The 20,220-nt window shown below is 35.2% G+C and overlaps 1 protein-coding gene across 1 annotated transcript in view; it reads right to left on the minus strand.

Moving 5' to 3' along the window:
• LOC127657696 (CUB and sushi domain-containing protein 3-like) overlaps positions 1–20,220 on the minus strand; it is a 390,710-nt gene that overhangs the window by 83,827 nt on the left and 286,663 nt on the right. Inside the window, 8 exon segments of the mRNA XM_052146537.1 lie at positions 2,547–2,732; positions 4,144–4,317; positions 6,904–7,077; positions 8,672–8,845; positions 13,276–13,470; positions 13,847–14,032; positions 15,642–15,830; positions 18,344–18,490. Of these exon segments, the coding sequence (XP_052002497.1) occupies positions 2,547–2,732; positions 4,144–4,317; positions 6,904–7,077; positions 8,672–8,845; positions 13,276–13,470; positions 13,847–14,032; positions 15,642–15,830; positions 18,344–18,490 (1,425 nt within the window).

A 20,220-nucleotide genomic window follows, 5' to 3' on the forward strand; every position in this document is an offset into this window, starting at 1 on the left:
CACTCATTTAGTAGGGATATATTCCCTTTTTAGGAGAATAAACAGGAAAATCAGCTCTTTTACTGTTGAAGCACCCAGGGGTGATTCTCTACACAACACCAATACCGAAGACCATAGAATCCAACAGCTCGTAAGAGCGAGAGATGAAAATGGCTTGGCAGAGTAGTTTCAGCTCATGGAACTGTAATGTGTTTCTCTGTTTAGATGTATGAGAGTGATACATTTGCATTTGGTTATCTTTACGTGAGGAATCAAGGAGTAATACTTGTTAAGCATATCTTAATTTTTATTTTATTTTGAATATGCAATTTAATAAGCACACATTTTGATCTGCATTTGATTCAAAATCAACAAATATTTTATGTAATATGGAATGAGGGTGTTTATATAAATGCCTCTATCTATAGGTCTATATCTATAATATATACATTCATGAGTGTGTGATATATATATATATATATATATATATATATATATATATATATATATATATATATATATTATATATATTATAAATTCAATTTTTTCTGTGTATGTATGTATGTATGTATATACATATGTATGTGTACACTTATTTACTAATGTTATGGAAAGTGCAGATGTTTCCATAGTTTGTTTTTGTTTTGTTGTGAAATATGAGATATCGTTAAGTGTTGAGATGATGTCTTGTAGTCTCAGTATTAAACTGAAGCGCTCAGGGAAAGACGTTAACTTTGTCCATCTCTTTTATTGTTCATCAGGTACAGAGTGTTCCACTACCGGTGTGCCCTTGCTGCTGGCCCAGATTCCCCTAGGTCTGAGGCCGGTAACACTTTGATAGCGTGTTAACACTTTTCAGAGAAATTAGAAATAAGGGCTTACGTATAGTTGACTCTGCATGTTAAGCTGGGATACAAGACAAAAATGACACACTTCAGCTTTTACAATGAAATGCTTTCTGTGTGAACCACCCATAAGACAAAGGTGGCCAGACGTCCCGTTTTTCCTGGGACAGTCCCGTATTTAAGCACTTTTTTTCTAGTGTCCAGACTTATTCTGAAACAATATTCTGTGTTTTGTCCCGTAGTTCCCCTCTCCTAAAATTTCTCTATCGCGTATGAGGCTTTCTCAGTCACGTGAGTAATTTAATCAAAGGAGGCCAAGGATACGGCTTGTAAAACCAATAAAATTAAACCTTGTTATTTGAAGTACATGACTAGATTAAACTATCCAATCACAATCCCCTATCAACAGACATCCAGTTTGCGAACTGACTGAAGTGTCATTTTGTAAGAGCACACAGATGAAATTGCGGCTGGAAAAATGTCAAGGAAGTGTGCATGTACATTAAATGAGGATCTTCAAAAAGAGACTCAATTTCTAAAAAAGGAGTCACAGACAGAGCCTAGGAATTTGAGGTGTGATATTTGTGGAGCACGCTTTTCCATCGCCCATGGAGGCCGCACCGACATCGCACATCATGTTCATACAAAAAAGCATCTGGATGTTGCTAAAAGTAAGTGTGCCACACCAAGTGTTAGTGATTTATTTGGTGAAGCAAAGTTCTGAATCTGACAAGGACTTTTTGCTTATCATTCTGTTGTGCACAGCCATAGCTTTGCACATTCATGACCAGGCCAGGCTGGAGGAATCATTCATACCCTCTGACGTTAAAAAGCAGTTGGATGCCCTGGTTGAAGCTTGTGGCATATGAGCAGATGATTTCTTTTGTGCAGTGAGAAACTTTTATTCAGCATTGGTGGGTTACCTCCAAAATTGGAGATGGTCATTGGAGAACACAGAAAAACTCTGTGGGCCCTTTTGAGAGACATCCCAGAGTGGAAAGACATTCAGACCAGCCTCGAACACTTCTAATCCAGAATCACTGCTCTTACTTTAATTAATGAAACCACACTCTTTGATGACTGGGAATGCATGAAAAACATTGTCACTCGTCGCATCACTGAGTGGAACATGAAACAGGTGGCCGTGTCTAAAAGATGGACAGACGTTTTTCGTGAGCTGGAGAGCAAGACAATCAACTTCGGAGTCTTAGCCAAGGTAGTGGAGTTTGTTTTATGCCTGCCTGGGACATCTGCATCTGCATGGACACTGGATAAATCACGACTAAGTGTAACAGTCATGAAGGCAATGCTTTTTGTACGTTTTCATTTTGGACTGGACTGCTCAGCATTTTACGGTAAACTCTTGAAAGACAAGCGCACACAGAAAAATAGCTGTCAGCAAAAAGTACAAGATGACAACAGTTAGAGGTGTGGATGCACCATCTACTTCGCATTTATCTGCACCTAGGTAAGGAATCATCAATTTAATTTTTGGCTGGGAGTGGTCTGTCCCATTTTCCACAAGCAGAAATCTGGTCACCCTACCTAAGACGGTCTTTTCACTGACAGTGAAGTCTCCATCATAATGAACTAAATGCTGCACTTGACTGCATGCTGGCTAACCCGTGACAATGACAGAGAGAGTTCACAGACTGTCAATATCAAAGAGTCAAAATAATGAGAAATGGAATAAAATGATAGAGAGGACAAATATAGACGTACCTAGGCATTCTGGTAATGGCTTGTCCCAGTAACCCACCGGTTGGCAGGTTAGAAGTGATGACCCAAAGAGGTAATAGCCCGGATTGCAGTCATAGGAAACCACAGTTCCGAAAGTGAAGTTACCGTACTCAATTTTGCTCTTTCTGATTGAGTTGGCTGGTAAACCAGGATCAGTGCAGTTGACCACTGAAGAAACAATAGAGACATTCAAAATATTAGGCTCATTCTATAATGTGTATTGGAAGAATTACACATTTCATAAATAAATAAAGATTAATTATTTAAGAGTGTCTATCTTGCATTGATGGTGATTACTTCTCTTTTTTTATTACTTATTTTAAGACCAAATAAACAAATAAAATAACATATAAACATTTGCATTATTAATATTTAAGGAAATTAAATTAAAATATTCATAATATTTTTAATTATTACAATATATTTTTACTATAAAAATTCAAACAAATTAATTATATATATATATAGAAAAAAGTATATATATATATATATATATATATATATATATATATATATATATATATATATATATATATATATATTATATACTTTTTTCTGTATTTCCCAAAATCATTTGTCATACAAATTATTAAATAATGAAATAATGAAAACATTTATGAATTGACAAAGTTTGTGAGTGAATTATTCCATTTAGCCCTGTATCTAAATTGTATCTAACGTTTTTCTCAACAAAAGAGAGAGTATCAGCCACTAAACTCATTATTTAAAAATAATTACGGTATGAAGATTTTTGTTGTTGGTGATTGTTTTAAATTACATTTGACTTTATTTCTTTTTTCATTTATATGGATTCCATGACTCACATTTCAACAAATAAGCTTAATTCTAGTGATCTTAGTAGTAATATTGGTGTATTATTTGTATTAAGACTTATTATGTGGCTCTCTGCGATACATGATTCTGACTGTAAAACATTTATTATTTGATCAATCTAACATACATTAAGTTAGTAAAAAAAATAGATTTTTAAAGCATTTAAAAATCATAATTCTGCTAAATGTCTTGTTTGAAAATTTTGTTGTGCTGTTTCTTTCAAAAAACCCCACTTGTTTTGATATTTCATATCTAATGCAATGACATATATTTCTTGGGGCCACTGTCCATTCAATATACTAAACTCATTGTATTACTTAAGTTGCATAGAACAATAAAAAATAAACAGATTCTTCACCCATATGGTAAGATAAAACGCTCTGGTGCAGTGAATAAATGAACAAAACCAGACAAAAAAAAAACCCCAGTCATGTAATCAACCATACATCACTGCTGATTACTTCAACCGCTCTGTTGACAGAATCAAGCACTAAAGATGCTCCTTCGAGACATTCATAATCACACCACTAACAAAGCCGAGATTACATCCAAAATATACATCTTATCTTGTGATTTACAGAGCGTGACTGAATGAGTTACGTGTTTGCTGAATAGAGGACCAGAGGGCTCTCCGAGCTCAAATTGGTCATTCCTTTTTTAACCACAGCAGCCGGAAAGTCATTTCCATCAGTGCCATTCTGTTTAAACTCCAATGTAATGAGAAAAGAACCCATTTGGGCCGAACCTCTGCATGTGGGGGGCTGTTGGCTCCACTGGCGGTCCGCCTGACACTGCGCTTCAGATGGACCTTCCAGAATGTAGCCGTTATTACAGAAGAAGGTCACCACGTCATTCAGGTTGAAGCCGTCGCCAACGGTGCGGCCGTAGATAGGGCTGCCTGGGTGACCACAACTTATGGCTGAAAAACCGAAAGAGAAATATTACTGTTAAAGGGATCCGTTCACCCAAAAATGAAAATTATTTTATCCCTTATTCAACCTGTATGACTTTCTCTCTAATGCGGAACACAACATATGATAATGAGACAAAGGCTGAACAATGCAAGTTGTGAATGAGCTTTTCTCATAATGTTCACGAACGTGCAATGGACGGCAATATTTTTACTAAAAATGACTTAAATTATTAGAAGACGAATATGATGCATGAGCCACATTTATTAACTTTTTTAATACTTTTGGGTCTGTTATATATATATATTAGGGCTGTCGATTTAATGCAAGCTTGTAGTACCACTTCAGTGCGATTAATTTTATTGAAAATAGCACGTTAAAATTTTTTTACTCAATTCATCGCAATGCCCCCGGATTGTAATAAGGAAGATTCCTGAGAAATGCAAGCTTGTAGTACCACTTGTTTACTCCAGAGGGCAGTAATTGAAATGACAGCTGTTTGGGCAACGCACAGTTTATATAGTGAAGAAAACAACCAGACAGCACAAAACAGACATTCGTTACATTCTTGTATTCAAAACATTTGATGGAGCGCAAATTTGAACTAAGAGTTCTTAAGATGTGTTATTTATTAAACTATATTTAAGTTGACACAGTGACCGAAACATATGTTTATGATGCAACGCACCCGAGACGCTACACAAGCATGTCTGAAGCAGCTGTACATTGACGGGTCCTTAAAGAAGCCCTCATAATAAATCTCTGATTGACAAATTCACTTGTGAAATGGATTGCTGTGAACTGTATGCCAATGATTGACTTATGATCAATAATATGGTAGTAAATAATACATTGTATTCAAAAACGGCTTTTTGTATTGTCTTATCAATGATTAACTCTTTTTTAATATTTAAAGATAACTATGTATAATTATTTAATAATTATATATTGAATTATTGTTATATGAGGGGCTTTCTCAGCAAATATTTGTATATGCGATTAATCACGATTAATTAATCAGGGCATCATGTAATTAATCCGATTAAAAATGTTAATCAATTGACAGCCCTAATATATATATATATATAGGCACAATCCACTGCCATTTTATTGAAAAGATGTGAAATTCATTAAAAAACTTGAAACTTCACATGAGATTCAATCAACATGATGGGTGAGTAAATGATGACACTTTCATTTCTGGGTGAATTTTCCATTTATTGGAATATTCCAGGTTGAATACAATTTAAACTCAATCGACAGCATTTGTGGCATAATGTTAATTAATGCATAAGAATTACCACAAAAATACATTATTACTTGTCCCTCCTTTTCTTTAAAAAAATGAATAAATCTGGGTTACATTGAGGCACTTACAATGGAAGTGAATGGGGCCAATCCACAAACATTAAAATACTCACTGTTTCAAAAGTATAGCCACATTTTAACATGATTTTAGTGTGATAAAATCGCTTATTTACATTTTCTGTGTAAAGTTTTATCCAATTTCACAACATCTTTGCAATGATAATGCAACATCATTGAAAAATAACTAGAAATGCATCCCCCTAGAACAGTAGTGTGCTGCAAAAAACAACCATTTGAACAACTTTACATCTTAAATAATACACAAGTCTTAACAGAAGAATTAATGTTGTGCTTTTCAAAAATTATACACTTCAAATTTGTCTTTAAACCCTCCAAAAATTTGTACGTGCCTACTGTAACCTTGACTTGTTCTCTTTTTTTTCTTTTTGAAGAAAATGAAGAACAAGTCGAAATAGATTTTTGAGGTAATCAACATTTTGCCCCAAATGCTGTCGACTGAGCTCAACTTGCATTAAACCCAAAATATTCCTTTAATCATAAGCCTTTGGAATAAAAGGTTTTTAAAATTATAAGAAAAACATACATTCAATCAAAGTGTGTCCAAACTTATTGCGATTACATTCTATTTCATGCTGAAGTGTGTGATTTCTGTGCTACTAGTCTCACCATAAGGAATCACGTTAAACATGTTTAACACTCTCACTGTCTTCCATTGGCTGGAATACAGATAGTCTTGCCCCAAATTTACAGCATTGGTTGGGCAAATGCTGCTGTGTTGGGCTGGTTGGGTCACTCAAACTAACAGAGGAATGCTTTGTGTACAATTTTAGGCAGGAATCAACCTAAAAATGGTGTACTTACAGTTGCTCCTGCATATAACGTTTAGATCGAAGAAAGTATTTTACCATCAAATAAATTACACACATCAGCTTTAATTTGTACTGTAGGAGAATCTCCAACCCAATGCTTGACAAGAAAAACAACTTGTATGCAAGCATGTATAGACGAAGCTTTATGCTTTGGCAAGCTAGCACAGAACAAGGCGAACATCCAAATCCCCCAAACACAAATTCAAGTGGTGTTTTCCCTCATCAAACAATTCATTGGCAAAGTCAGCATTTCCTGTTCTATACATTTTTGTTTGATGCCGTGCCTGTCGTTGATTAAATTGGGTTTTATTTTGCATTACATTTTAATCTAATCCCTGGATGCAAACCAAATGTTTCCAACAACACTCATTATTCTTGTACTGCTTAACAACTTACACACACAGGATGGGAGCTGCCCAGACCAGTTGTGATTCTGTTGGCAGATGCGGACAGAAGATCCGATGAGCCGGAAACCTGGGTTGCACTGGTACACCACCGTATCCCTGTACCCGAAGTTCTCACCGATTACTTGACCGTTCACAATCCTTTCTGGAATGCCACAGTGACCGGCTGGAGGAAGAGCATCGGGAATATATCATCTCACACCCTCCAAGATTGTTAAACGATGAAATACGCCTTTGTAGAAGCTACAAGTCAGTTTGATTTAAACTTTTAAACATTTTTAAATAGATATTTATAGGGAAAGTCCCAATGAAGACCTACACTACCCATGATCCTGAAGAGAGGTCTACCAATCTAAGAAGTCACTGTTAGGATGGAAAGGGCAATAGAGGGCAACAGTCTGGTTCTGGAAGCAAAAATCCCATAAATTTTTTCCATGGGTGAATTTATTTGAAACTATAACTTAAACCTTTAAAGACAGACCTACCTTGAGTTCTGTGATTATTAATTGGTTGTATATGCTTCTGTTGAAGCCATCAGTCCATGTTATTTCAAATTAAACTACACTACCCATGAATGCTGAAGAGAAAGACCTACCGATTCGTGAATCAGGGCCAACAAACAGCGGCAAAAGAGCTCTGGAGCAACCGCTCACTCCCATGATGAACCCGTTCATGACCCAATCTAGTCGGACTCCCTACACTCTCAAACTCTTTAAATATTTGTTTTAAAGTTTATGTCTAAATTCATCTTTTTTGTTTTTTTCAAATCATAGCTTACGTTGTCATTCATCCTGAAGGTGGCTGGTTTGGTTCATGGCTTAGAATAATTTTTTGAAACACTTATGGAGAAAATGAATCTGAAAAATATCTCCAGAACCAAGACCACTGAAAAAGTGGGTAATCACTGTTGCGCTCTATAGACATATTCATGATCAAACGCTGAGAACAAAAACAGCAATATTGATGCAACAACAACATATAAGACTGAGGATCTAGAGATGCGATTCAAAGGATCTTTTGGTGGACATTCTAATACACAATATTGTTTTATTCAGTGATGATGTGATGGGAAAGACAGAAAGATAGCAAATCAAAAGCTGCCAGTTGTTTCCTGTGAATTAATTGATGACAGAGCTCCACAGAAGCCAGCACACTTCACCCGCTGAACTAATGCACCAATCATTTCTGTTCCTCCGTCCCATTCCAGTGTCACTTAATTTCCTGTTGCATCCTTTGAACTTGAAATTGTTCTATTACACAAAAATGCTTGTGCAGAGTGTGTTCAGGAGGATTTGATGGAGAATACAAGGACTCTGGCTCTGTTCCAAAATCTACATTGATGAGAAAGAAAGGGCTTAAACCAGTCTAAGGTGGTTAACTGGTATCCCAGCCTAGCCAAAGGGTTTGGGTAATTGCCAGCTGGTCAGGCTTGGAGACCAGATAAAACCAGAAAACATTTCTATTTATAATATTTCTACAGGTATCTACTGCTAAGCACTTTGAAATGACCTTCTCCACCAAGGATAGTTGGTCAATTAACTTATAATTTGGAACCATATCTTTGAGCGTATCTATGATGCTTTAAAATGATGCCTATGAAGGGTCACACCAGGTTTTGGAACAGAGCCTTTACCGCTGTTGCTATGGATAAAAGATAACTTAATACCTTATGCGAGGACCCAGTTTGAGTTAAAAGGTTATACTGATGACAATGTCTAACAAAGGTGATGTTCTGAAAGAGAGGAGGTTTGTCGTGTTACCCAGACAGCTCGTCTCCATTCCGCTCCAAAGACCTGACGGCAAACATTCCCGTACAGTTGAGCCCACCAGAATGTAGCCCGAGTTGCAGGTAAAAATGGCCGTGGCTCCGAAGGTCATCTGCGTCCCAATTGTCTTTCCATTAGGAGGAGTAGGCAGCTCTCCGCATGAAATTACTGCAGTAAAAGGCAATAGAGAACACAGAATGGATCGAGTCAAAATCTTCAACTGTGATTTACACCCAAATTGAGACCCCACTGCCATTTTTAAACCCCCCCAAAAACACACAGAGGAAAGACACACCAAAACAAGGAAAATATCTTAAGAAATAGCTTGTTGAACAGAGGAATCTCAGTTTACTGGCTGTTTGGGATAACAACAATTCATACTCAAGATTTGCACAAAACTCTTTGAAATGCATTTGAACATATCCAGTGTTGCAGAGTACCTAAAACAAACTAAAAGTAGTGATGCTACTAACTTATAGGAATATTCCAGGTTCAATTCAATTTAAGCTCAATCGTCAGCATTTGTGGCATAATGCTGATTACCATAAACCTTTATTTTGACTCGTCCCTCGGTTTCTTTAAAATAATAAAAATAAAGATAAGCCATTTAATCACACTAAACTCATGTAACACTCATATTGTTTACATTTTGTGGCTATAGGCCTACTTTTGAAAATGTGAGTATTGTAATGTTCACAGATTGGCCCCATTCACTTACATTGTAAGTGACTCACTGTAACCCAGATTTTTTAGTATTTTTTAAAGAAGAGGCATGAGTCGAATTTATTAGTATTATTTTCGTAATCAATATTATGCCACAAATGCTGTCAGTATCTTGGCTTTTAGAGTGTTTTGTCTCTTTTTAACCGTTTTTAAAAATCTGTTAAATTTTTATGTTATCACTGTAATAAAGATCCTCAGTTTTGTGCCATATAAATATTTCTCTAAATGTAATACATGAACAAATGAAAATATGTTTACATTTAAAAAGATGTTGCCCCTCCCTAGGGAGGCGTTTCAGGCATGTCCAGCTGGGAGGAGGCCTCGGGGAAGACCCAGGACTAGTTGGAGAGATTACATCTCCACACTGGCCTGGGAACGCCTCGGGGTCCCCCAGTCAGAGCTGGTTAATGTGGCCCGGGATAGGAAAGGTTTGGGGAGCTGCTGCCCCCGTGACCTAACTTCAGATAAGCGGTTGAAGATGGATGGATAGAAGATGTTGCCCCCTTAAATAGCTTAAATATAATTACCTATATAATTCGTTTTTTGTTGTAACTTATATTAACTTTTTTTTAAAATACAGATTTTTTAAAGGTGCACTCAGTAATTTTTTTCCCCATTAAAAAAAGATTTACTCCTAAAGAAATAAATTGCAATTTTGAAACATATGTATAAAAATCAATCTGTAGTCATATCAGTAACCTTACAAAAGCGGTTTTATTCTATATGGGGCAGGAGTGCGCTCATGGGGGCTGCCATTTTAGAATCACATTACCAGATGAATACTACTCGTTTAATATCAGTAACCATCTTGTTATTGGACACTTTCACTCTTGGATTAAATAAATCATGGCTGATTGTGATTAGTGAATGATTTTGAAAGATGCTGCATCCACACCACTAGGTGTCACTGTCCAAGTCCAAGATGACACAAACAAAACTTCACTGTGCACCTTTAAATAATTTTAGATTATTAAATGGTAAATTAAGTATTTTTAAAATGTAAGGTTCTTTTTAACCTGTCACCGCATCTACAAAACGCTGTTTCTCGAACAATATGCTGAAAAATAGCAAGATGCAGTGCAGCGGTCAAAGACGTCCATCTAGTGCATGTTTTCATTGAAAAACAGTTGGAATCGGAAAGTTGGAATTTAATAGAACTCCTAAATAATTATTTTCGTACGATGTTAATGATAAACATTCACTTTTACTCAAATAAAACACACACAAGTTAAAGTTCCTACATTACATGATCATTAAAAACACTTAGCGAATGTTTACAGAGAAAGGTGTGCAAAACATGTTCAATAATCCTACTGTAATCATGATAAGTGTACATCATTTCAACAAATGTTAGCATGCATTACATTGTTTATCTACCTCGATTTCCGTCATTTCATTTCCTTAGAAATAATCTCCAGAGAAACAGAACAACATTTTTCATTTTAGATATCAAATAAGAGTATTCCACATCAGACCCTGAACTGAAGGAAGCATTATCAGCATGTGAGTCATTTAAAAGCACCTGGAATTACAGATAATAAGTGCATGTTTGAGGAGGTCAGGGATTTGTTATATACATGAAAAACATTTCTGGATCTACCGCAGAGTGTTAGCCCTTGCAAGAATACTGCAGCAGCATCATTATTTCATCTGCTTTCAACTTCTCATCACTTTCCGTCTGATTGTTGTCGTTTTTTAAATTGCCACGGCACTGTGTTCACTCTTGTGCCAGATCACATCAGTCATTTGGATTGTTTGGATTTGGATTGTGGCTCTCATATGGGAGGCATCCACACATTCATCATCGGTGTAGTTACGACAGACGATTGTTTTCCGCACAACATTGAGAACTCAACCATCTGAGGACAGCACCTGCCGATGAATGACTGTGGTGGTTACACACATGCAACTGTATTTGCTCAGGTTTCCCACCTCATTTAGCTGTCAGAAAGTAATGTTTATTTTTTATCCCACACAAACAGGGGCAATGGAATTTGCATATGATATTTCGATTATGGTGATATCGCTATAGAACACCACCTGGGAAGTTTCTACTTTCGAGTTTGGAAGTCATAATCACAACATGATGTGTGTTCAAGGGATTTTGGCAGGAATAAAAATGGACAGATTGGGGAATTGCACAATTCATTCTCTGTTTTTCTTTTACTGACAAAGATCATACACACATACCAATGCATTAAAACTAAATGGTAAATTTAACATTTAAAATAAAAACTTGTAACCAAAATCAATTAGCTATTTTATTTTTTTCTGGGCTCAAGAGAACAAAAAAGAAATGTCTAAGTGGTGCAACCAACTGGGAACAATACAAATATCAAATCAAATAAGTCTAATTAAATGGTGAAATTCTTGAAAAAAAAACAAAAAACAAAAAGAAAGATGCCACAATTAACAATTTTTCCACCAAATCAAAGTCAGGTTGTGTAACCAAAATGCAGGTAACCATTCTGTTGACATATGACAAAATAAATAAATAAAAAGTACGATAATAAAATGAGAGAGAGAGGACTGCTTTCGACCCCCATGTGAAGTTTAAACAAATTTAAAAAAAGAAATGTTTATGACAAGGCACGTTTTGTTCACGTCAAATGGAATAACATTAAGAAAAAAAAATGTATATTCTCAAAAAAAAAAAAAAAAAAAAAGTTAATAAATAAAAAATCATGATGTTTGTAAAAAACATAATTTTCTGAAATATAACTTGTATTATGTATGTAAGGTGCAAGGAAAGTATTTTCATTTCTTTTATTTAGGTTACACTCCTTGAAATTTTTAAAGTCACTAAATCTTTTTGTAGATTTTTTAAAATTTCTAGAAACTTGACGTGTTTTAAACTATATATACTGTCATATATATATATATATATATATATATATATATATATATATATATATATATATATATATATACACATACAGGGTTGGGAGGGTTATTCCACTACAGATGTACACTTTGTAATTGTAATTTGTAACATATTTCGTTACATTACTCAAGGTCAGTAACATATTCTAAATACTTTGGATTACTTCTTCAGCACTGGTAGATTTTTTCACTTGTTTTGACTATAAAAACTCTTCCAGTACAGTGAGACAAAATACACATTAAAAATACATTCTCTGAAAAACCTAAATATCTTATAAAGTGTTGTTTCTAAAACAAGATCAATCAAATTGATCTTGTTTTAAGGATATTTAATCCTTTTTTTTACAGGAAAACAATACACAAATAATTATCAAGAATATGATTTTTGCCCCAATATCAAAGGTCTTACTAGAAAAAAATTATGATCCAACTTGAATTTTCTTGATATGATTGTGCATGGTAATGTGCATATAACATGGCTAGAAATAGCATTTTAGCTTAGCGTAAAGCTAACAAATTACACAAGGTTTATTTGTATTTCTTCTGCCCAAAACTTACTTCAAACTTACTTCTCTGTCTGCTCGTATGAATGTAACACGTCGTAAGACAGTGTTTCACTGCTGTTCAAATGCACTTTGGATCACATCATTTATATGTATAAATGTTTTTCATCTGAAAGGACTATTATTATAACTAATATTAAATGAAACAAATGACAATAAAATGCAAAATATATCTCTTCAGTAATCAAAATACTTTTTGAATGTAACTGTATTCTAATGATCAATTATTTAAATTGTAACTGTAGTGGAATACAGTTACAAATACTTTTAAATAGACACCACACGCACTTCTGATCTTCACACTTCATCTCTCAATTGCTGTCTGCACATGCTGACCTTCAAATTGTCATGCTTTTAATAAGGTTTGCGATTTGATTTCATTGTTCGAACAGTATTCATTTTTGAGTAACAATTAAGTGCATAACTCACTCTTGCAGCGAGGTCGTTCATTTCTCCAGCTCCATGTCCCATTGGATGTACAGTGAATGTGGGCAGGGCCAAGGCGGTAGTAGCCAGGGTTACAGGTAAAGGCCACTTTGGTGCCGTATTCGTAACGAGAGCCGTTGACGATCCTCCATTTGCCATGATCTAACGTGAAGGAGCCGATACTGGGACACACCACCACTGTGAGAAAATCAGTGGCATAAAATTTTAACATCAGACATATTCAACACTTTTGTAGTCCACTTATAACATTACTCAGGGCTTCTTGCATAAAAACAGTCCTATCTGAGTTTTTCCAAGACCATTTTCTGATCCATTTCTGAATCTTAGACTTAAGCAAGCTGTTTTTGCTATTGTATCTTTGAGACTTCTGTATGTAAATGATTCTGTTATGATAAGCTAATCTTTATGTACCAGCATAGCTCAAACTAGTTGCATATAGATGACCTCAAAGCTAATGGACATTGATTAAAGTCACACAACATTTAGATTCAACAAAACAAACTGTCAACAATCTGACATAAGTTGTTTTGGTACACGTGGCAACTGCTCTCACCTGTACAGCGAGGGATTTTATTGTGGCTACTCCATGTGCCATCAGCCTGACACACAGTGCTGGTCACCTCTTTAGAGGAGAGTCGGAAGCCATCATTGCAGAAGTATGTGGCTCGTGTTCCTGCGGAATAATCAGCAGCTAGGACGCCTCCGTTCACAGGGGCTACTGGGGTCCCACAGGATACGGCTAAAAATACATGGAGATGAGCTTGACTTTACAGCAAAAGCATAAACATAAAAATACAATTATTTTTAAGACATGGTTCTTAAAGGAACAGTGCACCCAAACATGAAAATTTGGTCAATGTTTACTTGCCCTCATGTGATTCCAAACACAGTTATTGTTCCATGGAATACAAAAGAGACTTTTGGTCTAATCTTACCGCTGTTTACCATACAACAAGTGTTGATAGTAGCCGCATCTGTCAAACTCCGAAAAGCACCATATAAGAACTAGCATGTCGTATGTACTACTTTATGATTTGTTTTCCCTTCAATTTTAACAGCTTAACAGCTTCAGCACCCATTCACATTCAATATGTGGACAACAGCAACCAGGGTATTATTCAAAAATGCAACTTTTGTGTTCAAATGTACCTATTATAGGGAATAGATATTTTAGGGATGATAAATTTAACCTATCCACAAAAGCCATCCACACAAATTACTAACATCATCCTCCGTGAGATCATTTGGCAGGACAACAACAGCACAAACATCAGTGTGTATAGCACTAGATTTGATCATTTCTGTAATGTTTTGTGGTATTATATTTGTGGTATATAATTTCATCCAGTTTGATATAATGACATAAATCTGTATAATAATAAATATAAAAAAGCACCCTCAAGTAATGTAACTGTCAATTCTGATCATTGAACAATGGCTAACATTAACTAACATTATTTACATCCATTTTCTTGACATTGTGTAAATAATCAAATTATAATTAATCTTGTTTAAGTGGCTGAGCTGGAACAGAGCATATATGAGAAAGTCTGCTGTCCCCTTTTATAGTAGTTCTTTCTTAAATTGCAACACAAGCATACTCATTTATTAAACTTACAGAGTTCAAAAGGTACTGCATACCAGGAATGGCACACCTCTGTTTTGACCCTAATGAGTGCACACTTGGAATGGAAGGTCTTAAGACTGTAAGGTGTGAGCAGACAGTGTTGTAATTAGCCAGCTATAGCAGAAATGTTTAATTAAACACTTGAAAAAGGTGCTAGAGTTTGCTCAAAGCAGCATCAATACAGTGATTAAATGTAATTGGATGTCCAATTATTGAGTACTAAAAATCGAATCAAATAAATCAAACATAACAATGGCACTCACATAAAATGCTAATAACAGCTAAGCAGAAAGCAGACGTGCATTCGGGGGCATTAATTAGGAAAAACAAAGAGTCAATTGATCAATGTTGTTGGCACCTGACACAATAACACATCCATAACACAAAAGGCCACATCTGGCAAGAAAGCGCAAATCATTTCAAATAATGCAACAATGTCAGTGTTTCCTTGATATTTGCATTTCAATATTTGCGTGTTTGGACACAAATGACATTAAGCTTTTTCAGCATTCGGGTTTGGAGTGAAATGAGGGTAAATAACGACAGAATTTTAATTTGTGGATGAACTATTCCTATTTTAAAAATGGTTAAAAAGAGCTGAGAGTTTTGGCAATAAAGGTTAAAGCAAACAATAGTGCTTTGCAAGTGACTTTTCTAAATTTGCCCTCAGCAGTCTATTCAAGGAAATACAGTTATGATTTTGAGAAAATAATGACAACACCTTGACACGCCGGCACAGACGAGTCCCAGGCCAGATAGCCGATCTCAGTCCTCTTGCAGACGGCCATATTTTTCCCGATGAGCCGGTAGCCACGATCACAAGCCCAACGAACAACGCTGTTGATGTGACCGCCGGTCTGACTGACCACAAAGCCATGCTGCGGAGAGTCTGGCGTACTGCAGTACATCGCTACACATGAAAGCACAGACTATTAAACACTTACACAAAACTGACCTCACATATCATTATAATTATAATCACCAGCGATAAAAAAAATTGTAACACCTTATAACTTATATTAAGGGGATAGTTTACCCAAAATGACAATTCTGTCATTGTTTATCCTCATTTTGTTCTAAACCCTAACTTTATCTCTTCTGTGGAACTCAAAAGAAGATTTTAGTCTCATTCACCATTCACTTAAATTGCATATTTTATCTCCTTTTGCTGTACAATGAAAGTGACTGGTGACTGAGACTAAACATTCTGCCTAACATCTCCTTCTGTGTTTAATGAAAGAAAAAAAACATTGGGTTTAGAATATTATGAGGAAGAGTAAATAATGACAGAACTTTCAACTTTGGGTGAACTATCCCAAATTGTTAACCAACATTATACAGTATAATGTTTAACAGCAATCAGTAATTGGTTTACATTCTAATATGAATATTCAAATATAATAATCAAATATTTCATGATATTTTTAACTATTTGAATGTGCAATAACCGTTAAACATTATTCAATAATGTTTGTTAAGTTTACTAATGAAACTATTGATATACTCTGTATACATATATGTATACACCTCTGGGAAAAATGAAAAGACCACACCAAATGTTCAATTTACTATTTATAGGTATGTGTTTGAGTAAAATTAACAGTTTGTTTTATTCTATAAACTACTCACAACATTTCTCCCAAATTCCAAATAAATATCTTGTCATTTAGAGCATTTATTTGCAGAAAATGACAACTGGTCAAAATAACAAAAAAAAAAGATGACGTGATTTCAGACCTTGAATAATATAAAGAAAACAAGTTCATGTTCATTTTTAAACAACACAATACTAATGTTTTAACTTAGGAAGAAAAATTGATATTTGGTGGAATAACCCTGATTTTCAATCACAACTTTCATGCGTCTTTCCACACTTTCCACCAGTCTTTCACATTGCTGTTCGGCGACTTCATGCCAATCCTGGCTCAAAAATTCAAGCAGGAATTCAACAGACACTGGAATGGAAAGGATGCCATACATGTAGAAAGGCTGATTTAAGAAACAATTGGAGTGGTCTGTAAATTTTTTCCCGAGCTGTATGTGTGTATATATATATATATATATATATATATATATATATATATATATATATATATATATATATATATATAATTTTAAAATATGTAAAGATAACTATGCATCATTATTTCATCATTATATATTGAATTATTGTTATATGAGGGCTTTCACAGCAAATATTTGTATATGCGTTTAAATGCGATTAATCATGATTAATTAATCAGGACACCACGTAATTAATTCGCTTAAAATTTGTAATCGATTGACAGCCCTAATATATATATATATATACATATTTGACTTGACTTGCATTAAAAATGCTTGCTAATGTTACTAATGAAACAACAGATTATAAAATATATTATAATTAGCGTAGTAGACAAGGACGGATTAAAAACTGAGAGGCCGATGGGCTGGTACACCATGGTTTTGTATTTTGTGAATCAAACGCTGTTCTCCAGAGTCCTTCAAATTAACGCGGTGTCCCTGTGAGATGCAGATTCCCTGAGCATGCACTCGAGTGACTGTGCTCACGCTGCTGTCGTCCAGCATGTATTCAGCTGAACAAAATTTCACATTTAAGTGGATTTATAATAGATATCTCAAAATAAAACATTTATTTAGAGCTCGGGACCTTTGGGTTTAGAGGCCCCTGGGCAACGGCCCGATCGGCCCGGAGGTTAATCTGTCCCTGGGTGTAGATTAGATTGTATTATCATAATAATCATGACATTTTTTATTATTTTATGTAAATTAACTAATATACTATTAAACATTATTTAATTATGTCTGAGAATGACACTAATTGACAAATGAGTATAGATTACATCATAATTAGTGTATACAGTAGTGGGCAAAATTGTAGGCAGTTGTATAGTGAGGATGTTTTCAAAAAATAATGCCATGAATAATTTTTATTTATGAATTAACTTCATACGTTAACTAATGAACTGTTAAACATAAATAATGTGTGTTAATGTTACTAATTAAACAATATTTATATTTATAAATGATATTCTAATTGGTGTATATAGCATGATAATATTTTTATTTCCCACGATTTAAATATACACTACCTATCTGTTAAACACATAATTTAACATTGTTTATGTTACTAACATTTGTTAATAAAGCAAATATATTATAATTTTGCATTTCAAAATGTTTCAAATGCTTTTTACACTGTTCAATCTTATATCTATATGTTTAAGTGCCTTTGATACACTCGCTGACTTTACTACTCCACAGTTACATACAGATACACAAACATTTGGACATAAACACGTGGACAGATGGACATACACTTGGACAGAGGTGTCATGGGTGGACAGACAAAAAGCCACATGAGACACACACAGAACTGAAAAGGAATTACCTATCGGGGATACATACTTTGATACTCACCCACGTAAGTCATATGGAAGCCCTTTTTGTTGGTGCCGTGATCAGAAGACCAGCGTAAAAACAGCTGGTGACCCGTCGTGGTGATATTGAAGGGCACGCTCAGATCTCCGCTCAACACGGCCAGACTATGACTATATATATTAGGCCCTGCAAAAAATACATCAATAAAATAAATAGATTTACATTTGCGGAACGAATTACCAGTGCAAAGCAGCAATAAAATACTGTTATGTACAATGAGAGCACGTAAAGTTCAACTTTACAAATATTTATAATAGGAAATTGAAAAGACGAATCAAAAGAATTACAATGACATCATCACTGCTGGTTGGTTGGATTTTGAAATTGTAAGATGTTAAGTAAAACGGGAGCTCTTTAATTTTCCAAGTTAAACTTATTAAAGGGGTCATGTCATGAGGAATCAAATGTTTCTTGATATTTTGACAAATAAGGGGTCTTTCTACTATAAAAACTTACTGTAAATTTCAGAACTCAAAACATAATCCCAATGCAATAAAAGCATTTATTGAAAGCAAGCTGCCAAAATACCTCCTCTACATCCATATACTAGTGATGTCACAAAGGATACTCATAATTCATGACCGTCACTACAGCAAAAACATCAATGCCTTCTTTACATCATTGCACCCTTGGCTCCGCCCACTGGGGGGGTCAGTTCATAAAGAGAGAGTGAGAGAGCAGGATATAGGCCTACTGCTCTGCCTCCTGTTGTTTTGTGCATAAACTGCTCAACAAACTGTTATTTTGTGCATCTATGCTATTTTTAATTATTGGTGTCTGTAAACTCACTAGATGGACATCTTTGATCATTTTGATGCATTTCTGGCGAAATGCACCTCAGTGCAGGATATTACTGGAAACTGGATGTGTGTGTCTTCAGAGTGCTTTGGAATATGTATGTGCATAATGTGTCTTCAGCGTATATTGCATGTTTTGTCGACCAATATCAGCGTGGACTGCATGTGAACCAGCCATAAAATGATTCAAGCTTTGCCAAGGAATTTTCATTGAAGGATCTAGGACAGTTAAAAAAACATTGGACCTAATCAAAAATGGAATGTAACTGTTCCATTCATTAATATATGTCATGACTTTTTGATAGTTTATGGTGCTTACACTTTGTCTAAACCGGGTGTGTTCACAGATGAGACGCGATACAACAGCTTGAGACTGTTTACCCCGGGCGCGCTGGCACAAACTTTCTAAACTGTTGATTTGTGTTTTGTCAGTAGTAGCACCCTGCAAAATGGAACGGGTCACGCGTTTACTGTTGGCGTGATGCACTGCAAAGTACGCTTCCATGGTAGACAGCATCATTGATTATAATGGGTTCTATTGCTTTTGACGCGACGCACCTCTCGCATCTGTTGTACACAGGGTGTGAGTGTTTACAGTTGTGATTGAGATGAACAGTTTAATATATTCAGATACAATGTGCTGGATGTGCATCATGTGTAATCCCTGAAATGTAGTTTTATAATATTGTGGGGTTGTTCATTCTCTGCCGATTGTATTTCAAATATGGCTGTATTTGAGGGGCTGCATGATGTTAAAACAGAACTGTGTGCATCTACATTGATGTTTAAAGGAGGCCAAAACCAAGCATTCAGATAGAGGGCCAGAAAGAGTGTGGAAAATTATAATATATATTAAAATGCAAGTGAATGGTAACCAAAAGGACACAAAGGCAGCATAAAAGTAATCTATAGGACTCCATGGATAAATCCATGCATTCTGAAGCACTATGATAGGTGTGGGTGAAAAACAGATCAATATTTAAGTACTTTTTACAATAAAATCTGCTCCTTGCCCAATAGGTGGAGAAATGCATGAAGAATGTGACATGAAGAAAAACA

This window comes from Xyrauchen texanus, chromosome 17 (assembly GCF_025860055.1).
Source record: "Xyrauchen texanus isolate HMW12.3.18 chromosome 17, RBS_HiC_50CHRs, whole genome shotgun sequence".
NCBI classification, from domain to species: Eukaryota; Metazoa; Chordata; class Actinopteri; order Cypriniformes; family Catostomidae; genus Xyrauchen; species Xyrauchen texanus.